This window comes from Cornus florida, unplaced genomic scaffold, assembly GCF_030987335.1.
Source record: "Cornus florida cultivar Cherokee Brave unplaced genomic scaffold, ASM3098733v1 CherokeeBrave_3.0.0_Hap2_Chr11, whole genome shotgun sequence".
NCBI classification, from domain to species: domain Eukaryota; kingdom Viridiplantae; phylum Streptophyta; class Magnoliopsida; order Cornales; family Cornaceae; genus Cornus; species Cornus florida.
Window position 1 is genome coordinate 27,043,109 of NW_026775581.1, and position 17,842 is coordinate 27,060,950.

Genomic DNA, 17,842 nt, shown 5'->3' on the forward strand with positions numbered 1-17,842 from the left:
GAAATAGTTTGTGGCAATAGAAGGTATTTTACTTCGAGTTTAAATTTGTGACAAAAGGTCCACATTTTACCACGAAAATTTTTAGTCGTGGTTAATTATTTGCATTCTGTGACGGGGCTACGCCCACGACCAAGCCACGAGCTATTTCTTATGGCTAAAAGGCTTTCGCCACGAAATTTGAAAGTTTTTACCACGAAGTGTCTTGTGGCAAGAATCCAAATTTGTTGTAGTTTAAATCCAAATCAATCAAATAAGCCTACAAAATTACATTTAAACACATAATTAAATTAAACACGTAAATAAATAATTAATTAATCAATTAAATAAAAAAATTGTAAATAAAATAATTAAATAAATGTCGAGACTATCCTTTAAAATTAAGAATATTACACGAGGTTGGCCGGAACCGCCAAAGGTGGCAAAAGAAACAGACAAACCAGATTCTTTGGAATATATCATCCTTGACAAAGGGCTGAATTTTTTTTTTTTTTTCTTCCCTTCAAATATCTAGATCTAGGCACTTATTGGGGCTAATAAAGTAAGCAATGTCTCTAAACTCAATTAGATGGGAGAAAGAAAAGCACAGAAAACGCACTTATTGGAGCTAACAGAGTAAGCAAAAGCAATCTCTCCAAAAGTCAATCTGTGTGCCTTTTACATAACAATTGGTAAGATGCTCTAAGAGATACAGCATTGGGTATTGGTGAGACTAATTAATGAGGGTAAAACAGACATTTTAAATTGTTGATATTTTAAAATAAAAGCAATTATAAAATTAAGGGTAAATTTATTTTTTTATATTTTTCAAAGGTGTCATTGACAGAAAAATTATTTTAAACTTAAATAATAGTAATTTTTGTTTATATTTTAATATAACATTTAGCCTTAATGTGATATTTGGCTAAAAAAAAAGTGTCATTGAAATTAATCAAAAAAAAAAATGAAGTAAAATTTAAAATTTGACAGAAGTGGCGGTAATCACTCTTTCCTAGGGTTTGTGTGAACCAGCACAGAAATGGCGGTAATCAGCACCACAACCACCATGATCATTGATTGTGAAACAAATCTTCCGTCCATCACTGTCACTTGTATCCGTGCGTCTGTTCCCTACATCACTGTTGAACTTCAGTGGCGCTCTCAGCCGTGAAATCAGATGCAGCCCGATCCGGTGCGCGACGACAGGGCTCCGCCAACGGCGGTGGAAAGAAGGTGTCGGCGCGGCTTTCTCAAATGCATCAACTCTTGCTTGAATTCGAGGAGAGAGCCGCTTCCCCCAGCATCGAACCTATTCCTAAAATCACACTCGGTAACTTCCATACAATTTGCTCTAAATAGTTGTTTTCTTTGTATCTGATATAAATTTAGAAACTATATATTGACTTTGGTGTGAAATTAGCATGCTCTTGTTGTTGCTTTTCGTATAAAGATGGATGTATTTAGTTACATATTGGTGTGGCAATGTGAATAGAAAGTGGTGAAATAAAATTGATTTTAACGAACATTTGATTGCAGAAAGTATAATTTAAACGAATTTAGGAGGGGGTGGTGGGCAACAATGGAGATTTGTTGGAGTGTGAAAGAGGTCCATGACTTTGGGGACGGAGAGAATTCCTCCAGTCAGACGTGTTTTTTGATTACTCATGAAAGAGACCACAATTCACTCATGTTTAATTTTTTTGTTTTTTGGTTTTACAGAAGTGTCAAGCTTTTATTGGTCTAGGTCCCTATCGAAAGGTTGTTAGGCATGCATTAGGTCAACCCATGACTCTTATCAAACATGGTTTCTATGGTGCACATATATGTCTCTCTCACTTTTCTCTCTGAGCTGGGACGAGGTATTCTGCTCAAAACACCCTTCAATCAAAATTCATGTTATTTGCTTGTTTTTGTTTTATTTATTTATTTATTTTCAGATTTTAGGTCAGCTACATATGGCTTCAATAGTTGCAAACCTTCCCCCAGCATTGTTGGTCAATGACAGACAAACCTTTTTGAGAACCCTTCGGAAATTTCCAATCTCTCCCGTTGGAGGTATGTCTGATTGATTTTGATATAACCTTTTATAATTCTGATTCAATTTATGTTACTGTCAAGATTCATTGTTAACTTTTTGTTGTTTGTTGAATGTCTTTTTCCATATGGTGTGTCTTCTCAGTTAATTTTGTGGTTAATATATATGTTGAATTCTATGTATGTAGAAATCTAGTACTTTCGAAAAAATCTTTTTTACCTTTTCCCTTTTTGCGTTTTTTATTTTGGCAGTTCAATTAGCTGCTTTATAGGCCTTGTTGGCCAACTTTAGATTCATATAGATTACCCAAATCAAACTGAAGTTAGCAAAAAAAAGAAAAACATTTTAAAAAAATATAATTTTTTGAGGAGTTCAGCCAATTTAATTTTTTTCCCTATCCAAAACTTTTGGATAATGGGCTTATGGAAAAATGTGTACTTTCAAAAAGATTTTGGAAAGTTTTGGCAGTAATTCGACAAAATTAGACTCTAGAGAGAGAGAGAGAGAGAGAGAGAGATAAGCAGGGAGAAAAGAGAGTGTTGCACCTAAGTTTGTGAAATTATAATTATCTGAGTAGAGTACTTATTCCATGAAAGTGAGATAGGATGCATGTGGATTATGCTTAAGAATTTGATTTCTGGTTGACTTCTTCCCTTGGAAGAAGAATTCACTTGTGGAAGTTGAATTAACTATGTTGGGACAACGGAAGCGCACAAACACACAAATCTAATGAAAGTCAACAAAACAATCATACACAAACACAAGAAATGACTTGGTTGAGCCAAAATTAGGCTAGATCCACAGATGAGAAGAGATTCCACTATAATTCGTAAAGATATTACAATTGCAGAGTACCAACACAACATACATGCCTTTTTACCATGTATCACTCCACGAGTCTATCTCCTCACAACAAGTGACCTTAGGTGTTTTTCCTATCCTACCAACCTACAAACTACCTCTACCCATCAACTCCCTCATGAGACTACATTTCTCTCAATCTCATAAGTCTCAACACACAACCTAAGCATCTATTTATAGAGTTCCAAACTCAATTCCTTGTTGTGGACAAGGATTACAATTCTTTATAGCCAAACACTTGTCAACAAGAAATTACCTAACAAAATACAACTCTAAAATATGAACTAAGAATTCGAGACAATTTCCAACAATATCCACCTTGGCTCAAAAGCCTCAGTTTCCATCCAGTTAATCATTGTTTCCCACAGGATTGATCAGGACAAGAATTTTGCAGCTTCAATCTTGCACACAAACCAAAACTCTCTTGGGACTTCCACCCACGACCCAATCATCCTGATTTTGGAACTTTCACGCATGGAGCCAGTTCCTCCTTTTCCTTCAGATTGCATGCCAAGATGTCATGATCCTCCTGCAAAACTCTTATTGTCCACACCATACAACACTCGATCAATCAAACTTATAAGGCTACACCTTAACAACTGAAACTCCATGCCATGTAACGCATCACAATTTTCTGACCATCATGACCAACCAAGCTAATTGACTTCACCTACAATTGAAACCCATTACACCAACGGTTGAGACCCTATGTGTTTTCTAGATCCCCTTCACCTTCAGCTGTGATACCAATTTGTTAGGATAACGTAAGCGCATGAGAACAAAGATCTAATGAAAACCAACAAAGACCAATGGGTTAGTGGCCTAGCGGTATCAGGTCCTTACTTCCCAACGGGAGGTCAAGGGTTCAAGCCTCAATGGAGGCATGATGTGTATGTGAGTACCAACTAAAAAAAAAAAAAAATCAACAAAGCAATCACACACAAACATAAGATACAGCGTGGTTAAGCCAAAACCGGCTTACATCTACGGATGAGAAGAGATTCCACTATGATTCATAGAGATATTACAATTGTAGAGTACCAACACCACGTACATGCCTTTTTATCATGTAACACTCCACAAGTCTATCTCCTCACTACTAGTGACCCTCGATGTTTTTCTTACTATACCAACCCACAAACTACCTCTACCCATCAACTCCCTCATGAGACTACAACTCTCTCAACTCAAAAGTCTCAACCCACAACCTACGTGCCTATTTACAGAGTTCCAAACTTAATTCCTTATTGGACAATGATTACAATTCCTTAGAGCCCAAAACTTGTCTAACAAGAAATTACCTAACAAAATACAACTCTAAAATAAAAACCTAATTAAATTTGGAATTTGAGACATAATTTCCTACAAACTAGTGGATGTTTTGTTGGGGCAACGAAAGCACAAGGAACATGGAAATCCAACCAAAAACAATAAACTAAAAAACAATCACACAACAAACACAAGATTTATGTGGTTCGGCTAAACCCGGCCTACGTCCACGGATGAGAAAGAGATTCACTATGAATATGTAGAGATATTACAACAGTAGAGAATTCCTAACACAATGTACACAAACTCTTGCCCTAAAGTTCTTCTCTGTGTACTCCACAAGAGTCGAGACTCCTTCCCACCATCGGTATTAACTCCACTTTAACCCGTAAACTACCTTTACCCAACAAATCCCTCACGAGGCTATTACCCTCCACTATAGAATTAGGGTTACATGTCTCTGATTCTCATAAGTCTCAACCAATAAACTAGGGATCTATTTGTAGAGTCCAAAACCCAATTCCGACAAATTATGTGATGTTGTGACTCTAATTTTTTTCCAAACATGACCTGGTGAAAATTTTATGGCTGTTTTTCGCTTACGGGTCGTGAACCTTGTTTAGTACTCTCTTATAGCATGATATATAATGGCACTTAGGGTTTGGAGTGGCATAACGAGAGACTGAAAATCGTAGAAAATAGAGTGAGAGAAAAGCTAGGGTTTGGAGGCTAAAACTTGTAATCCCTTGATTTTCGCATAGTGAAATTTTTTGTCGAATCGACACCGTGGACGTAGGTACAACTTATACAGAACAACATAAATCTTTGTGTTCTTTGTATAGCGTGTTTACTTTTCTGTTGTGCTTCATAATTTGTTCTTGGTTGTCAGCATTTGTCATAACAAATTACAATTCCTTCGAGGCTAGACTTGTCTAACAAGAAATTACCTAATAAAATACAACTCTAAAATAGAAACCTAATTAAACTAGATTATTTTTTTGGGATAAGTTTAATTAGACTAGAATTTGAGATACAATATGTTACGACAAACGTATCAAACCCAAGATAGAACCAGGAATCACGACGTAAACACACCAAACAAAGAATACAAAGATTTATACGTGGTTCGGGAATAGCCTATATCCACGGTGGAGATCCAGCGAAAGTCTTCACTATGTGTAAAATCAAAGATTACAAGTTTTCAACCCCTTACTCTGTTTATGTACGAATTTCAAAGTCTCTCTCTTACACCACTCCAAACCCTAAGCTCCCTTATATATCGGGCTACAAGAGACTAATAAGGGTCCACGATCTATGAGCAAAAATGGATCAAGAAAATTTCCTTGGGGTCTAACGGGTCATTAGGTCGTAAGCGTTGCGACCCAACACCAAATTTGGGCCACTATTGCCATGATTGAGAGAGATATAGTCTCATGAGGGAGTTGATGGGTAGAGGTAGTACACGGATTAGTATAATAGGAAAAACATCGATGACATTGTTATCAAGGAGATAAGCTCGTGGAGTGGTACATGGTGAAAAAACATGTATGAGGTGTTGGTACTCTATTGTTGTAATATCTTTAAGAATCATAGTGGAATCTCTTCTCATCTATGGACGTAGGCCTATTTTGGCTGAACCATGTTGCTTTGTTAGCTTTCATTGGATTTATGTATATGTGCATTTTCGCTGCTCCAACAGATTGGTATCAGAGCAAAAGGTGAAAGAAATCCAGAAAACACAAGAAGTCTCAACATGTGCTGCAACGGGCTTCAGTTGTAGGTGGAGTCAATCAGCTTGGTTACATGGCATGGAGCTCGCGTTTGACTAATTGAGCAACGTATAATGTGGAAAATTAGAGTTTTGCATCAATATCGTTAAGATTGAAGCTGCAAAAGAATTGTTCTAATTAATGCCGTGGGCGATGATTGGCTGAATGGAATTTGAACGAAGATGGAGATTGTTGAAGATTGTGTCTCAAATTCGTATTGTAATTAGGATTCTATTTTCAGAGTTTTATTCTATTAAGTAATTTCTTATTTGACAAGTCTTGGCCTCTAAGGAATCGTGTTTGGAATTCTATAAATAGATACCTAGGTTTTAGGTTGAGACTTATGAGATTGAGAGAGATGTAGTCTCATGAGGGAGTTGATGAGTAGAGGTAGTACACAGGTTGGTAGAGTAAGAAAAACACCGATGACACTGTTAGCGAGGAGATAGGCTAGTGGAGTGGTACATGGTGAAAAAATATGTATGAGGTGTTGGGTACTCTATTGTTGTAATATATTTCTGAATCATAGTGGAATCTCTTCTCATCCATGGACCTAGGCCGGTTTTGGTTGAACCATATATATTTTGTGTTTGTGTGTGATTGCTTTGTTGGCTTTCATTGGATTTATGTATCTATGCGCTTTTACTGGTCCAACACAATATATAACAATCTCCGCTTCGGTTAAAATTCCATCAATTCAATTATTGGTTCCCACAGCAATTGAGTGGGATAGCTCATGTGGCTTCAATCTTGCACAACTCTGATTGCCCCCATTATAAGTTTCTCGATCAGTCAAACTACACGGCTCCACCTTAACTACTCGAGCTCCATGCCGTAAAACCCATCACGATTTTTTTACCATTGAAACCAAACACGTCATTTAATTGACTTCACCTACAACTACACCCTATTGCAACACCTATTAAGACTCTTTGTGTTTTTTAAATCTCCTTCATCTTCGGGTTTGATACCACTTGTTAAGTGTAACGGAAGCATAATGACATCGAGATCCAATGGAAAACAATAAAACAATCACACACAAACATAAGATTTACGTGGTTCGGCCAAACCTGACATACATCCAAAGATAAGATTCCATTGTGATTATGTAGTGATATTACAAAAGTAAAGAATTCCCAACACTAGATGTGACGGCCCTGATTTTTCAAGCCAGTGCGTCCTGTGATGAATCGTAGTTTGACTCGATAATGGATCCGAAATGCGGAAGTGAAAACAGAAAAGAAGTCTCTAAGGATATGCAACATCCCTAGGATACCAAAGTGACCTTTCATAAGGCCACGGAACTCCACGAGAACCGACGCGGAAGAAAAGATCAGAAAAAGACCAAATAAGCCCCCAGGGGCAAAATGTAATTTTCTAAAACTATGGATTAGGGTGCCACCGAGCATGCCACTGGAAAGACAACGAAAAACTAATCAAGATGGACTTAAGAATCGCATGATTTAGAGTCCCGGATAAAGGAGAAACGACATGACGAAGAAAAATAAGCACTTAAGGCAAAAAGGGTAAACTGGTAATTATCCAGGAAAATCTGGGTGTAACCGAGCACATCGTTGGAAAGCCAGCGAAGAATTAGTTAAGTTCAAAAAAAAGTTCACTCGATTTGGAGTCCGGACGAGGAAGAAACGAGGGTTTGAAGTTGAGACGTCGCGGTAGCCCGACGAAGGCCTGACTCAAAATCCGACCCCCCAACGGCCAAAAATGAGAAAAATGAACTTGAAATGGAAAATTTGAAATCCAAAAATGTGAAATGGTATCAAATTACCGTTTGACCTTTGGCCACACTTCATACATGATTAATGAGACCCTATGAAAGAATAAAAATGAAATTCTCATACCCGATGCAAACATAGTGAAGCAAAGACTTGTCATTTTTCAATATTTTCATAATATTTCATGAAGTTGAAAGTTACATAGGATACAAACTAGATACCATTGGCCTATGGCCTCATCTTATACATGTCAAATACATTGTAAAGAGTGTACTCATGTACACATTACATGTATGGAATCAAATATACACATCTTGACAAATAAGGCTACAAGTGGCATTTCAAGCCAACATTTACAAGAATTAAAACCTTCAAGTCTACAATCATCCAAGTAATGATGAACATCACGAACCAAGTCTTCGTACCTGAACAAAACCCCCAGTAACTTCAGGGTGAGTAAACAAGTTTACTCGTAGGGAATGAGCACGCATAGACTCGATTTCTTCATAGATTTTTACATTAACTTGAAACGATTCAAAATGATCTTGCCACCTAACGTCTATGTCAAATTGAGACTCAGGGATCATCCTAAGCTACTTATGCAATTTAAAGTGAACAACGGCATACAAGTATACATGCTCAAGTATACTAAACACTATTAAAACATGTTATGCGACATATAAACATACATTTCCAAGTATACTAAACCATATTAAAACAAGTTATGAAACGTCCAAGCATATCTACTCAAGTATACATTTAATATGGAAAGCTCGTAAATCAAGTACACAAACACAAGTATACTAAACTAATAGGATTGTACATGTGACAAGTATACATAGCATAAGTATACTAAATGAAATTTAAACTCCTGGAGCAAGTATACAAGTTCAAGTATACTAAATAGGATTCAAATACCCAAAGTAAGCATCAATTCTCAAGACACAAGTAATCCATGATTAACAACTTGAAATTAAATGCAAAATCAAATAGTGGAAAGACTAGGACATTCGGTCGCTAAACCAAGCAAGTATTTTTGGGTAATTACGACCCACAAAGTACCACCTAGTGCGCACTTATAACTTAGAACACTCTTGTCTCCGTACTAGAGCCAAACCATAGCCATCAAATAAATTATGTCCTCACAAGCTTTCCAAAATAAATAAGTTCAAAATTTATACAAACTTAAATGCAAGTTACCACATTCCATGCACAAGTAAAGTTGAATCCACACAAACCATGTCCTAGAATTCAAGTCTAAATAGCATATGACATGTCATGTCCTCAATATGCAATTTATACATAAAGCAAGAATATCTTACAACAATTGAGCCACACAACCATCCTAAGTCACAAGTACTAAATAAGCTACAATTTAGTAACTAGCTTTCAAGGTAAGTAATTGTAATATTCTAACAAGCTATATGATCGGTCTCGTCGACTATCTCAATAATAATCAACCTTTTGCAATAGCACAAATCATTGTAAAATAGAGCTATTGTTCGGGTAAGTCGACCCACTAGGATTGCTAGTTTATGGCAACCAAGATTGTACAATCACTTTTAGTTTAATGAAAGGGGGTATAAAAGTTGGTTTTGTTTGTCACTTTGAAACTAGAATTAAGAATTGCATAAAAGAATAAATGCAAAGAATTTAAGAGGAAAGAAATCTAGGTAGAGATAGCTAGGGAAGTGAATCTACTACCAACCCTCTAAACATGCTATAATATGATTAACTTAGGGAAACAACATTTATATGTAACCAAGAAATGTAATTACACATGGTTGCTACATTACCTTCAAGAAATTTCATGAAATCAATGGCAAGAATAACCTATCAAAGTTGTACATACTTGAACTACCTAAACTAGGGTGTAGCCTTAGACATGCTTACTAAGCTAGAGATTATCAAACCTTCAATCAAATGATAAGAGCACATGAAGTTAAAAACCAAATATAGTCCATCAAATGAAGGCCCTAAGCTATGGACTATCAAACCATTACACAATCTCATTTCTATTGTCACTATGAGAATGCAAGCCATATGATCATGAGAGAAAATAATCTAAGACAAGATAATAAAATCAAAATGATCATTTATAAACATTAATATCCATTACAACATGTGTATAGATCTAGATTATGGAAAGGCCAAATATATACATCATTCCCCCAAAATAAACCAAAACTAAGGCATGCTTACAAGGGAGGGCTTCATCACCTCCCTAGAAAGGGAGTTAGTTACCCATGGGAGCAAGGAAGGAAGGAGAAGAGATCATCATCCCCACCATTTTCGCACCTCAAGGCCACAAGACACACAAACCCTCTTGAACCCAATATTTCTCTCTCTAAAACCTTACAAAAATATATGAGATGTCCCCATTACATGGTTCAAGCCTTCTATATATCAACCATAGCTATCCAACCACCTCATTTTCGTGGTCCAAAGCCCCTAGAAAAAATGCAGAGCAATCCCCTAATTAAGGGGATAACATTAGGTGAAGAGGAGGGAGCCCATGCTTGCTTGTCTGCGGAATGACGGGCGCCCGCAGGCGTAGGGCGGGCGCCCGCGATGTGACGAAGCTACTGCCAAAATTGGCAGGCTCCCATGGTTTCTTGGCGGGCGCCTGCGGCTTTGGGGCTCCAGCGGCTTCACGAGCCCGCTGCCCATTTTGGCGGGCGCCCACAGCTTTCTTGCGAGCGCCCGCAGGTTGTCCTCAACTCTGGGCACCTTTGGTAAAAAGGTCATAACTCTCTGCTCCAAACTCCAAATGACGAACCGTTTGATGATTTGGAAAACTAACTCAAAGATCTAAGTACGTCATGTTTAATGGGAGTCCAATTCTCAAGTGTGGTAGGTCAAAAATGAAGAACAAAGTCAAACTTCACTGCTGCCAGGCTGCTTTTGGTAAAAAGGCCATAACTCTCTGCTCCAAACTCCAAATGACAAACCGTTTGATGATTTGGAAATTTAACTCAAAGATCTAAGTATGTCATGTTTTAATGGGAGTCTAATTCTCAAGTTTGGTGGGTCAAATATGAAGAACAAAGTCAAACTTCACTGTTGCCAGGCTGCTTTTGGCTTTGTCCGTTGACGCGCTGATCGCGGCTAGCGCTTTTTACAGGGATAACCAGGAGTTCAATGGGACACTGGCTTGGGCAAAAATGAAGGTTCCCAGCAATGGCGTGCTTTGATTCTTCACAAACTCAATAAAGCCGCACTTTTAACTATCTTTGGGGAACCAACCTGAAAGAAAACAAAAACACGCAAATGAAGCTAATATGTACAATATGATCAACTAATGGACTTAACTAATGCAAATAAGGGTGTTTATCACACCCCCAAACTTACATTTTGCTAGTCCCATAGCAAAACCAAAATGAAGACACTTAATGAAATGACAACAAATCTCCTCTTTCGTGGGAGTGACGGTTGCATTTAGCATATGCAACAAGCCTTTTAAAACCCTTAGACATCCCTAGAGGACGAGTGAAGTCTCGTGAAGGTTTAACAGAAATGTTACCAACAAATATCAAACATGGTGCATAAAGATGCACAAAGCTCATTTGATAACCTGGAACATAGAGAACATTGGAGATGGAATCATTATGAAGACTACCTTGTGTATATGAAGTCTTGATATAACACAATGGTTAGACACATTTCAATTCTCATGCATCAACATCATAGTCTATATAAATACTTCAATTGTCATCTCTTTAATAGAAATCAACTCTAACTTCAATGAAAGTGAACCGGATTCCCAATATGTGGTTCTTACCTTCTTTTTTCAATTTCAAAACACAAGCTTCAAATCATTGAATTTCCCTTTTGAGTGAGGTCTCTAAGGCATGAATTTATTCAGAAAATAACTTTTGTTATATATATGATACATATTATGGTCGTGCATTGCCGAAGTCCCTTAAGCTTTCTAACCGACCCATGTAGCAAGTGTTAGGCTAGCAACTCCCAAACCGGACGGCTTTAGGGTGCTAAGTGTAAAGACACTCCAAGGGCTTAATAACTCGAGTTGGCAAGGCTACGAACTCCAACGAACCATGTTTATTTATTTTTATTTTTGTGAATGACCGTGCAATGCCGAAGTCCCTTAAGCTTTCTAGCTAACCCATGTAACAAGTGTTAGGCCAGCAACTCCTAAACCGGACGGCTTTAGGGTGCTAAGTGTAAGGACACTCCAAAGGCTTAATAACTCGAGTTAGCAAGGTTACGAACTTAAACTAGTCATTATCCTTATTAAATTTTATTTTATTTTTGTGATTCAATGCCAAAGATATCTATTCATTAGGGTCATCATTCAAATCAACCGAGTCATGGTCAAGGTAAATCGGATTGCATGCCTCACAATTGAGTTTCCGGTGTGCATCTGTGAAGTGTGAAGCATAGAAGAGTATGAAAACCGACGAGAGTCTAATTGAAGCATTTATACAAACCAATTTGAATCAACATGATCATTTTAGATTTTTCTTTATTTTCAAAACTATCATTTACCTCTATACACAAAGTATTAAATATATGTTTCAATCTCCAACAAGTTCCAAGATTACAGAATCATTGCTTCCCAAAAACATTATTTATTATTATTTTTTTTATCGAAATACATGAACAATCAGCACATGCAAACAAAAATGCAAAAAAAAATAAAAATTACATACCAAAAATATACCTCCAAACTTGAATGTCGCATTGTCCTCAATATGTGAAGACAAGTAAATCAAAATAAAAGCAAAGAAGGTAAAAGAACAATAATACCAAGTGGAGTGACGAAGGCAAAGGGTGTCAGCTATGTGAATACACAACCCTAAACAAATACTATACCTCCACATAATCAATCCCATCCTCCATTAAGTCAAAAATTAAAAGAAAGAGAGAGAGTAGAAGAAGAAGCTTACCCAAAAATAGAGAACAAAAAGGCCCTTTTTCTCTTGGAGTGAAATGGAGATGGATGAGAGAATGATGGAGATGGAAGGATGTTGGAGATGAGGGTTTGTGATGGAAATAGGGTTAGGAGAGAGAAAAGGAGATGGAAGAAGAGGAAGAAGGAGAAAGAGAGAGGTTGGGTCGAAGGAGAGAGAGGAGAGAGAGTTATACATTTGAAATAGGCCTAAATTGGGCCTTTAGTGGGGCTGCGAAGCATGGCGGGCGCCCGCGGAGTGTCAAGAGGTGCCCCGTCGTACGGATGAAGGCACATGGCGGGGCCCCGCAGAATTCTAGACTCTCTGCCTGTTTTGGCAGGCGCCTGCAAGAACCCGCAAGGCTCCTAGGTATAAACCTCCCTTTTGAAGTGATTTTGATTTTTGGCCTAACGAAGGCCGGGCCAGGGTCGAAAAATTCCCAAATTTGAAATTTAAGCTTTTATGGACCCTAGATACCGTGTATAACCCCCGGAACGAGAATCGGAGCTCAATTGCAAAAACAATATTTTAGAGGCCCGAATTTCCCGTGATTTTTGGATTTTTTAAGAAAATTACCGGAATGACCTTGAAAAATTTCGAAAATGGTACCGAGACCTTAAATTGACTAAGAAAACCAAATGTGACTTTTGAAACGCAATTCGAGACAATCCTGGGGAAAGTCACATTTTGGCTATACTTAGCTAATTTTCGAAAAATTTATGGCTAAGGCAACTTGGAAGAGGGAAGCTTGGAAGTTGAAAGAATTGCTTCTCAAGAGTGCTAAATTTAATATCGATAGCTAGACAGACCGAGATCGGGATCTATCGGGGAGATGGTCCCTTAACGTTCCTTTTTCAACTTTCCTCCTTCATATGGTCTCAAACTTGGATCAATGAATGGTGAGGGATATTGATCCTTCCGAAGAGAAACAAGTTTGGCCTTAGAGGATTTGAGTATCTCTTGTAATCTCATTTTTTTCATTTCCAGATTTAAGCAACGGTGTTGCTTGTTTGAGATTATGGAGTCTCTTTCAATGTCATTGTCTGGAATAACAACGAGAGGATCATGACCTTTCATATTTGCAATATCCAAGTCATATACCTCGTTATACTCAAATGGTTCATTCTCAGGTTGAGTAGCTTTGACAATGATTATAGATTGGGCCGAAATGATAGGAAGAATTTTCAGCAAACTGTCAACATTTTCCTTACCCTTGTCCGGTGGTTCACTATCAAAATATTGAGGTAACTTTGGTGAAGAAAGGGAATGAGATGGAAAATCCCAAGATAGAGATGGATTCGGTGCTTCCCATGAAGGAAAGGGAAAGTGTGATGGAATATTAAGCAAGGAGTTAACTTCCAGAATGGATTTCTCCACATCAAAATCCTCAAAATCAAAGTGGACCAAGCAAGCTTGTAGGGGATCCTCTGTTGAAGGAGTTGGGATTAGATTTTGAATGAGTTCATCAACAATAGTGACTGCAAAACACTCACTGTCATCCGAAGGAAGTTGCATAGCATTGAAGATATTGAGCTTAACATTCATATTCCCAAAAGGGATATCCATCAATCCGGTCTTACAGTTAATGGAAGCATTAGTTGTAGCTAGGAAGGGACGTCCGAGAATTATGGGAATGTGTTTTCTTGGGTCATGGACTGGTTCCGTATTAAGAACCACGAAGTCTACCGGGAAGTAGAACCTATCCACCTTTATGATAACATCTTCAATGATTCCCCATGGTTGCTTAATAGATCTATCAGCAAGTTGCAACACTATCGGAGTTGGTTTAAGATCACCCAACCCAAGTTGTAAGTAAACTGAATATGGAATCAAGTTCACACTCGCTCCTAAGTCAAGGAGGGCCCTCTCTATCTTGTGGTCACCAATGACACACGAGATTATTGGGGTGCCTGAATCCTTATACTTTGGAGGAGTGTTGTGCTGAATGATCGCACTTACATTTTCAGTTAGTCTTACCTTCTTTGGTAAATGATTATTGGAAGTGCGTTTTTAGTACACAAATCCTTGATAAATTTTGCATAGGGAGGGATTTGCTTGATAACATCCAAGAGCAGAAGGTTGATCTTTACTTGCCTAAAGACCTCTAACATGTCCTGAATTTTACAACTTTTGTCCCCAAAAATGTGTCGACTCTTGGAGACGTTGAGGAAACGGAGCCTTAGGCTCATAAGAAATCTCCACATTTGGGGTCACAAGCTTGGAATTTTCAGTGCTAGACTTTGGATTTTCAGGAGTGAAATTTGGATTAGATGAGCTAGGATTTGGATTTTTGGGAGGAAAAAGTTGTTCATTTTTTCCTCCATTAACCTTGTTGTCCACAATTCGACCACTCCGAAGGGTGGTGATTGCTTGAACTTGTTCATGAGTAGGCCCACTCGGAGGAAGGGCTTCGTCAATCACATGCATCCCTCTAGGATTCTCAAATGGTTGAGCGGGAGTTTTCCCTTTTCTCTTTGAAGAAGTTGGTTCACTGAATTAGCTATTTGTCCCACTTGATTCTCAAGTTTAGCTATTGAATGGTATGTGAATAAACCATTTGGAGAGTGGGCTGCAATGATGTCAAGAGTTGCTTGTTGGATTCCAAAATTTGCTTGTTAAAGGATTCCATCATTTGCTTGTTTGCAGCCAAAATCTCATCAGTTGGAATCACAGGAGGTGGAGTAGAAGCATTTGGATTATAGGATGGATGGTAACTTGAAGAGGCCTGAAATTGCCTATTTGGAAATTGAGAAGAGGGCTGATTTTGATGCCCTTGATTTTGAAAATTCGAATTTTGTGGGGCGGGTTGCCTCCACGAAAAAATCGGATGATCTCTCCATCCCGGATTATAGGTATTGGAATGCGGATTATTTCCGGGCTTGGAAAACATAGCATTTGCTTGCTCTTGATTGTTACTAGGAAATTGCTCCGGTGTGGGGCAATCTTCCGAAAGATGGAAAGGACTAGTGCATGATGCACACACCGCACTTGCCGAATTTTAAGACAAGGAAGGAGAGAGATGTGGTGCCATTAATTGATAGAATTTGTGAGCTATGGCATCCACTTGAGAAGATTCTTCCCTCAATGTCTTTGGTTGACATAGATTGGTTTTATTTGCATTGGTTGAGGTTGGAGCACTACGAGAATTATGTTGCAATGAGTTTTCACTCAAATTCTTGAGTAAGGTCCAAGCATCATCCGCATTCTTAGACATGAACATCCTTCCACATGATAAGTCAACCATGAATCTATGGGGGTCGGTTAAACCAGCATAAAAAACTTGCACCAATTGTCATTTTGGAATTAGGTGGTGCGGACATTTCCTAAGGACTTCTTGAAGTCTTTCCCAAGTCTCATGGAGTTATTCCCCATCGATTTGTGCAAAGCTAAAAATAGAACGCCTTATTTGGTTGGTCTTACTCACAAGATAATATTTTTTAAGAATTCTTGCTGCAATTGAGCCCATGTAGTGATGGAATTTGGAGTAAGGGAGTTCAACCAATATTTCGCCCTATCTTTTAAGGCGAATGGGAAGAGATGCAAATGGAGAGCATTTTTAGGGAAGCCCCTCAACTTGATTGTAGAACATATTTCAAGGAATTCATCAAGATGCTTATAGGGGTCTTCATTTTCAAAGCCATGAAAGGATGGAAGCATTTGAATCGTGCTAGATTTGATCTCATATTAGGTTGCCTCGATGTTTGGCATCACTATGCAAGAAGGATAGGTATAAGTTGTAGGGATGAAATGGTCCCTAAGAGTCATAGGAACTACATTTGGAATTTCGGCCCTATCATTATTGATTCCCTCATTCTCACATTTTCTTGATTACCAGCCATTGTATTAAATTCAAGTTCAATTCCTCTTATGTTTGCAGATTCCCTAAGGTTTCTTCTAAGAGTCATTTCAAGAGAATTTATGTCAATGGGAGATTCAATAGTTGGTAAAGATAATAACCTATGGCCAAACATCAACAACACACTTCACAACAAGCACAACGATTCATCACCACAATCAAATATCTCTAATTTAACCATATGCAAGATATTCACAATTTTGAAACTAGAACTTCGAAAACTTACCTAAAGTCCTCTAGACTTATGATATTTTCAGTTTTTCCACGACAAGCCTTGAGTACCTAGAATCTCACTAGAATACTTAAAACACAACAATAGTCAAAATCGAACAAGAAAATATTCACAAGAAACAATATTAACTATCAAACCAAAGTTAATCCTTCAACCTCGGTTACAAAACCGTTTGCAATCCCCGGCAACAGCGCAAAAAATTGATCGGTCTCGTCAACTATCTCAATAATAATTAACCCTTTGAAATAGCACAAATCATTGTAAAATAGGGCTATTGTTCGGGTAAGTCGAACCACTAGAATTGCTAATTTATGGCAACCAAGATTGTAAAATCATTTTTAGTTTGATGAAAAGGGGTATAAGAGTTGGTTTTATTTGTCACTTCGAAACTAGAATTAAGAATTGCATAAAACAATAAATGCAAGGAATTTAAGAGGAAAGAAATCTAGATAGAGATGACTAGGGAAGTGAATCCACTACCAACCCTCTAAACATGCTAGAATATGATTAACTTAGGGAAACAACATTTATATGTGACCAAGAAATGTAACTACACATGGGTGCTACATTACCTTCAAGAAATTTCATGAAATCAATGGCAAGAATAACCTATCAAAGTTGTATATGCTTGAACTACCTAAACTATGGTGTAGCCTTAGACATGCTTACTAAGTTAGAGATTATCAAACCTTCAATCAAATGATAAGAGCACATGAAGTTAAAAACCAAGTATAGTCCATCAAAGGAAGGCCCTAAGCTATGGACTATCAAATTTCTTAAACAACATGCCATTAAACCATTCCACAATCTCATTTCCATTGTCACTATGAAAATGTAAGCCATATGGTCATGAGAGAAAATAATCTAAGACAAGATAATAAACTCAAAATGATCATTTATAAACATTAATATCCATTACAACATATGTATAGCTCTAGATTATGGAAAGACCAAATATATACATCATTCCCCCAAAATAAACCAAAACTAAGGCATGCTTACAAGGGAGGGCTTCATCATCTCCCTAGAAAGGGAGTTAGTTACCCATAGGAGGAAGGAAGGAAGGAAGGAGAAGAGATCATCATCCCCACCATTTTCGCACCTCAAGGCCACAAGACACACAAACCCTCTTGAACCCAATATTTCTCTCTCTAAAATCTTACAAAAGTATATTTAATGTCCCCATTACATGGTTCAA

General features: G+C 37.7%; 1 protein-coding gene across 1 annotated transcript in view; it reads left to right on the forward strand.

Moving 5' to 3' along the window:
- Positions 1-1,785: 1,785 nt before the first annotated feature.
- LOC132285842 (uncharacterized) overlaps positions 1,786-17,842 on the forward strand; it is a 41,435-nt gene continuing 25,378 nt past the window's right edge. Inside the window, exons 1-2 of the mRNA XM_059788071.1 lie at positions 1,786-1,835; positions 1,914-2,031. Of these exons, the coding sequence (XP_059644054.1) occupies positions 1,800-1,835; positions 1,914-2,031 (154 nt within the window). The 5' untranslated portion in view covers positions 1,786-1,799. The remainder of the gene's footprint in view (positions 1,836-1,913; positions 2,032-17,842) is intronic.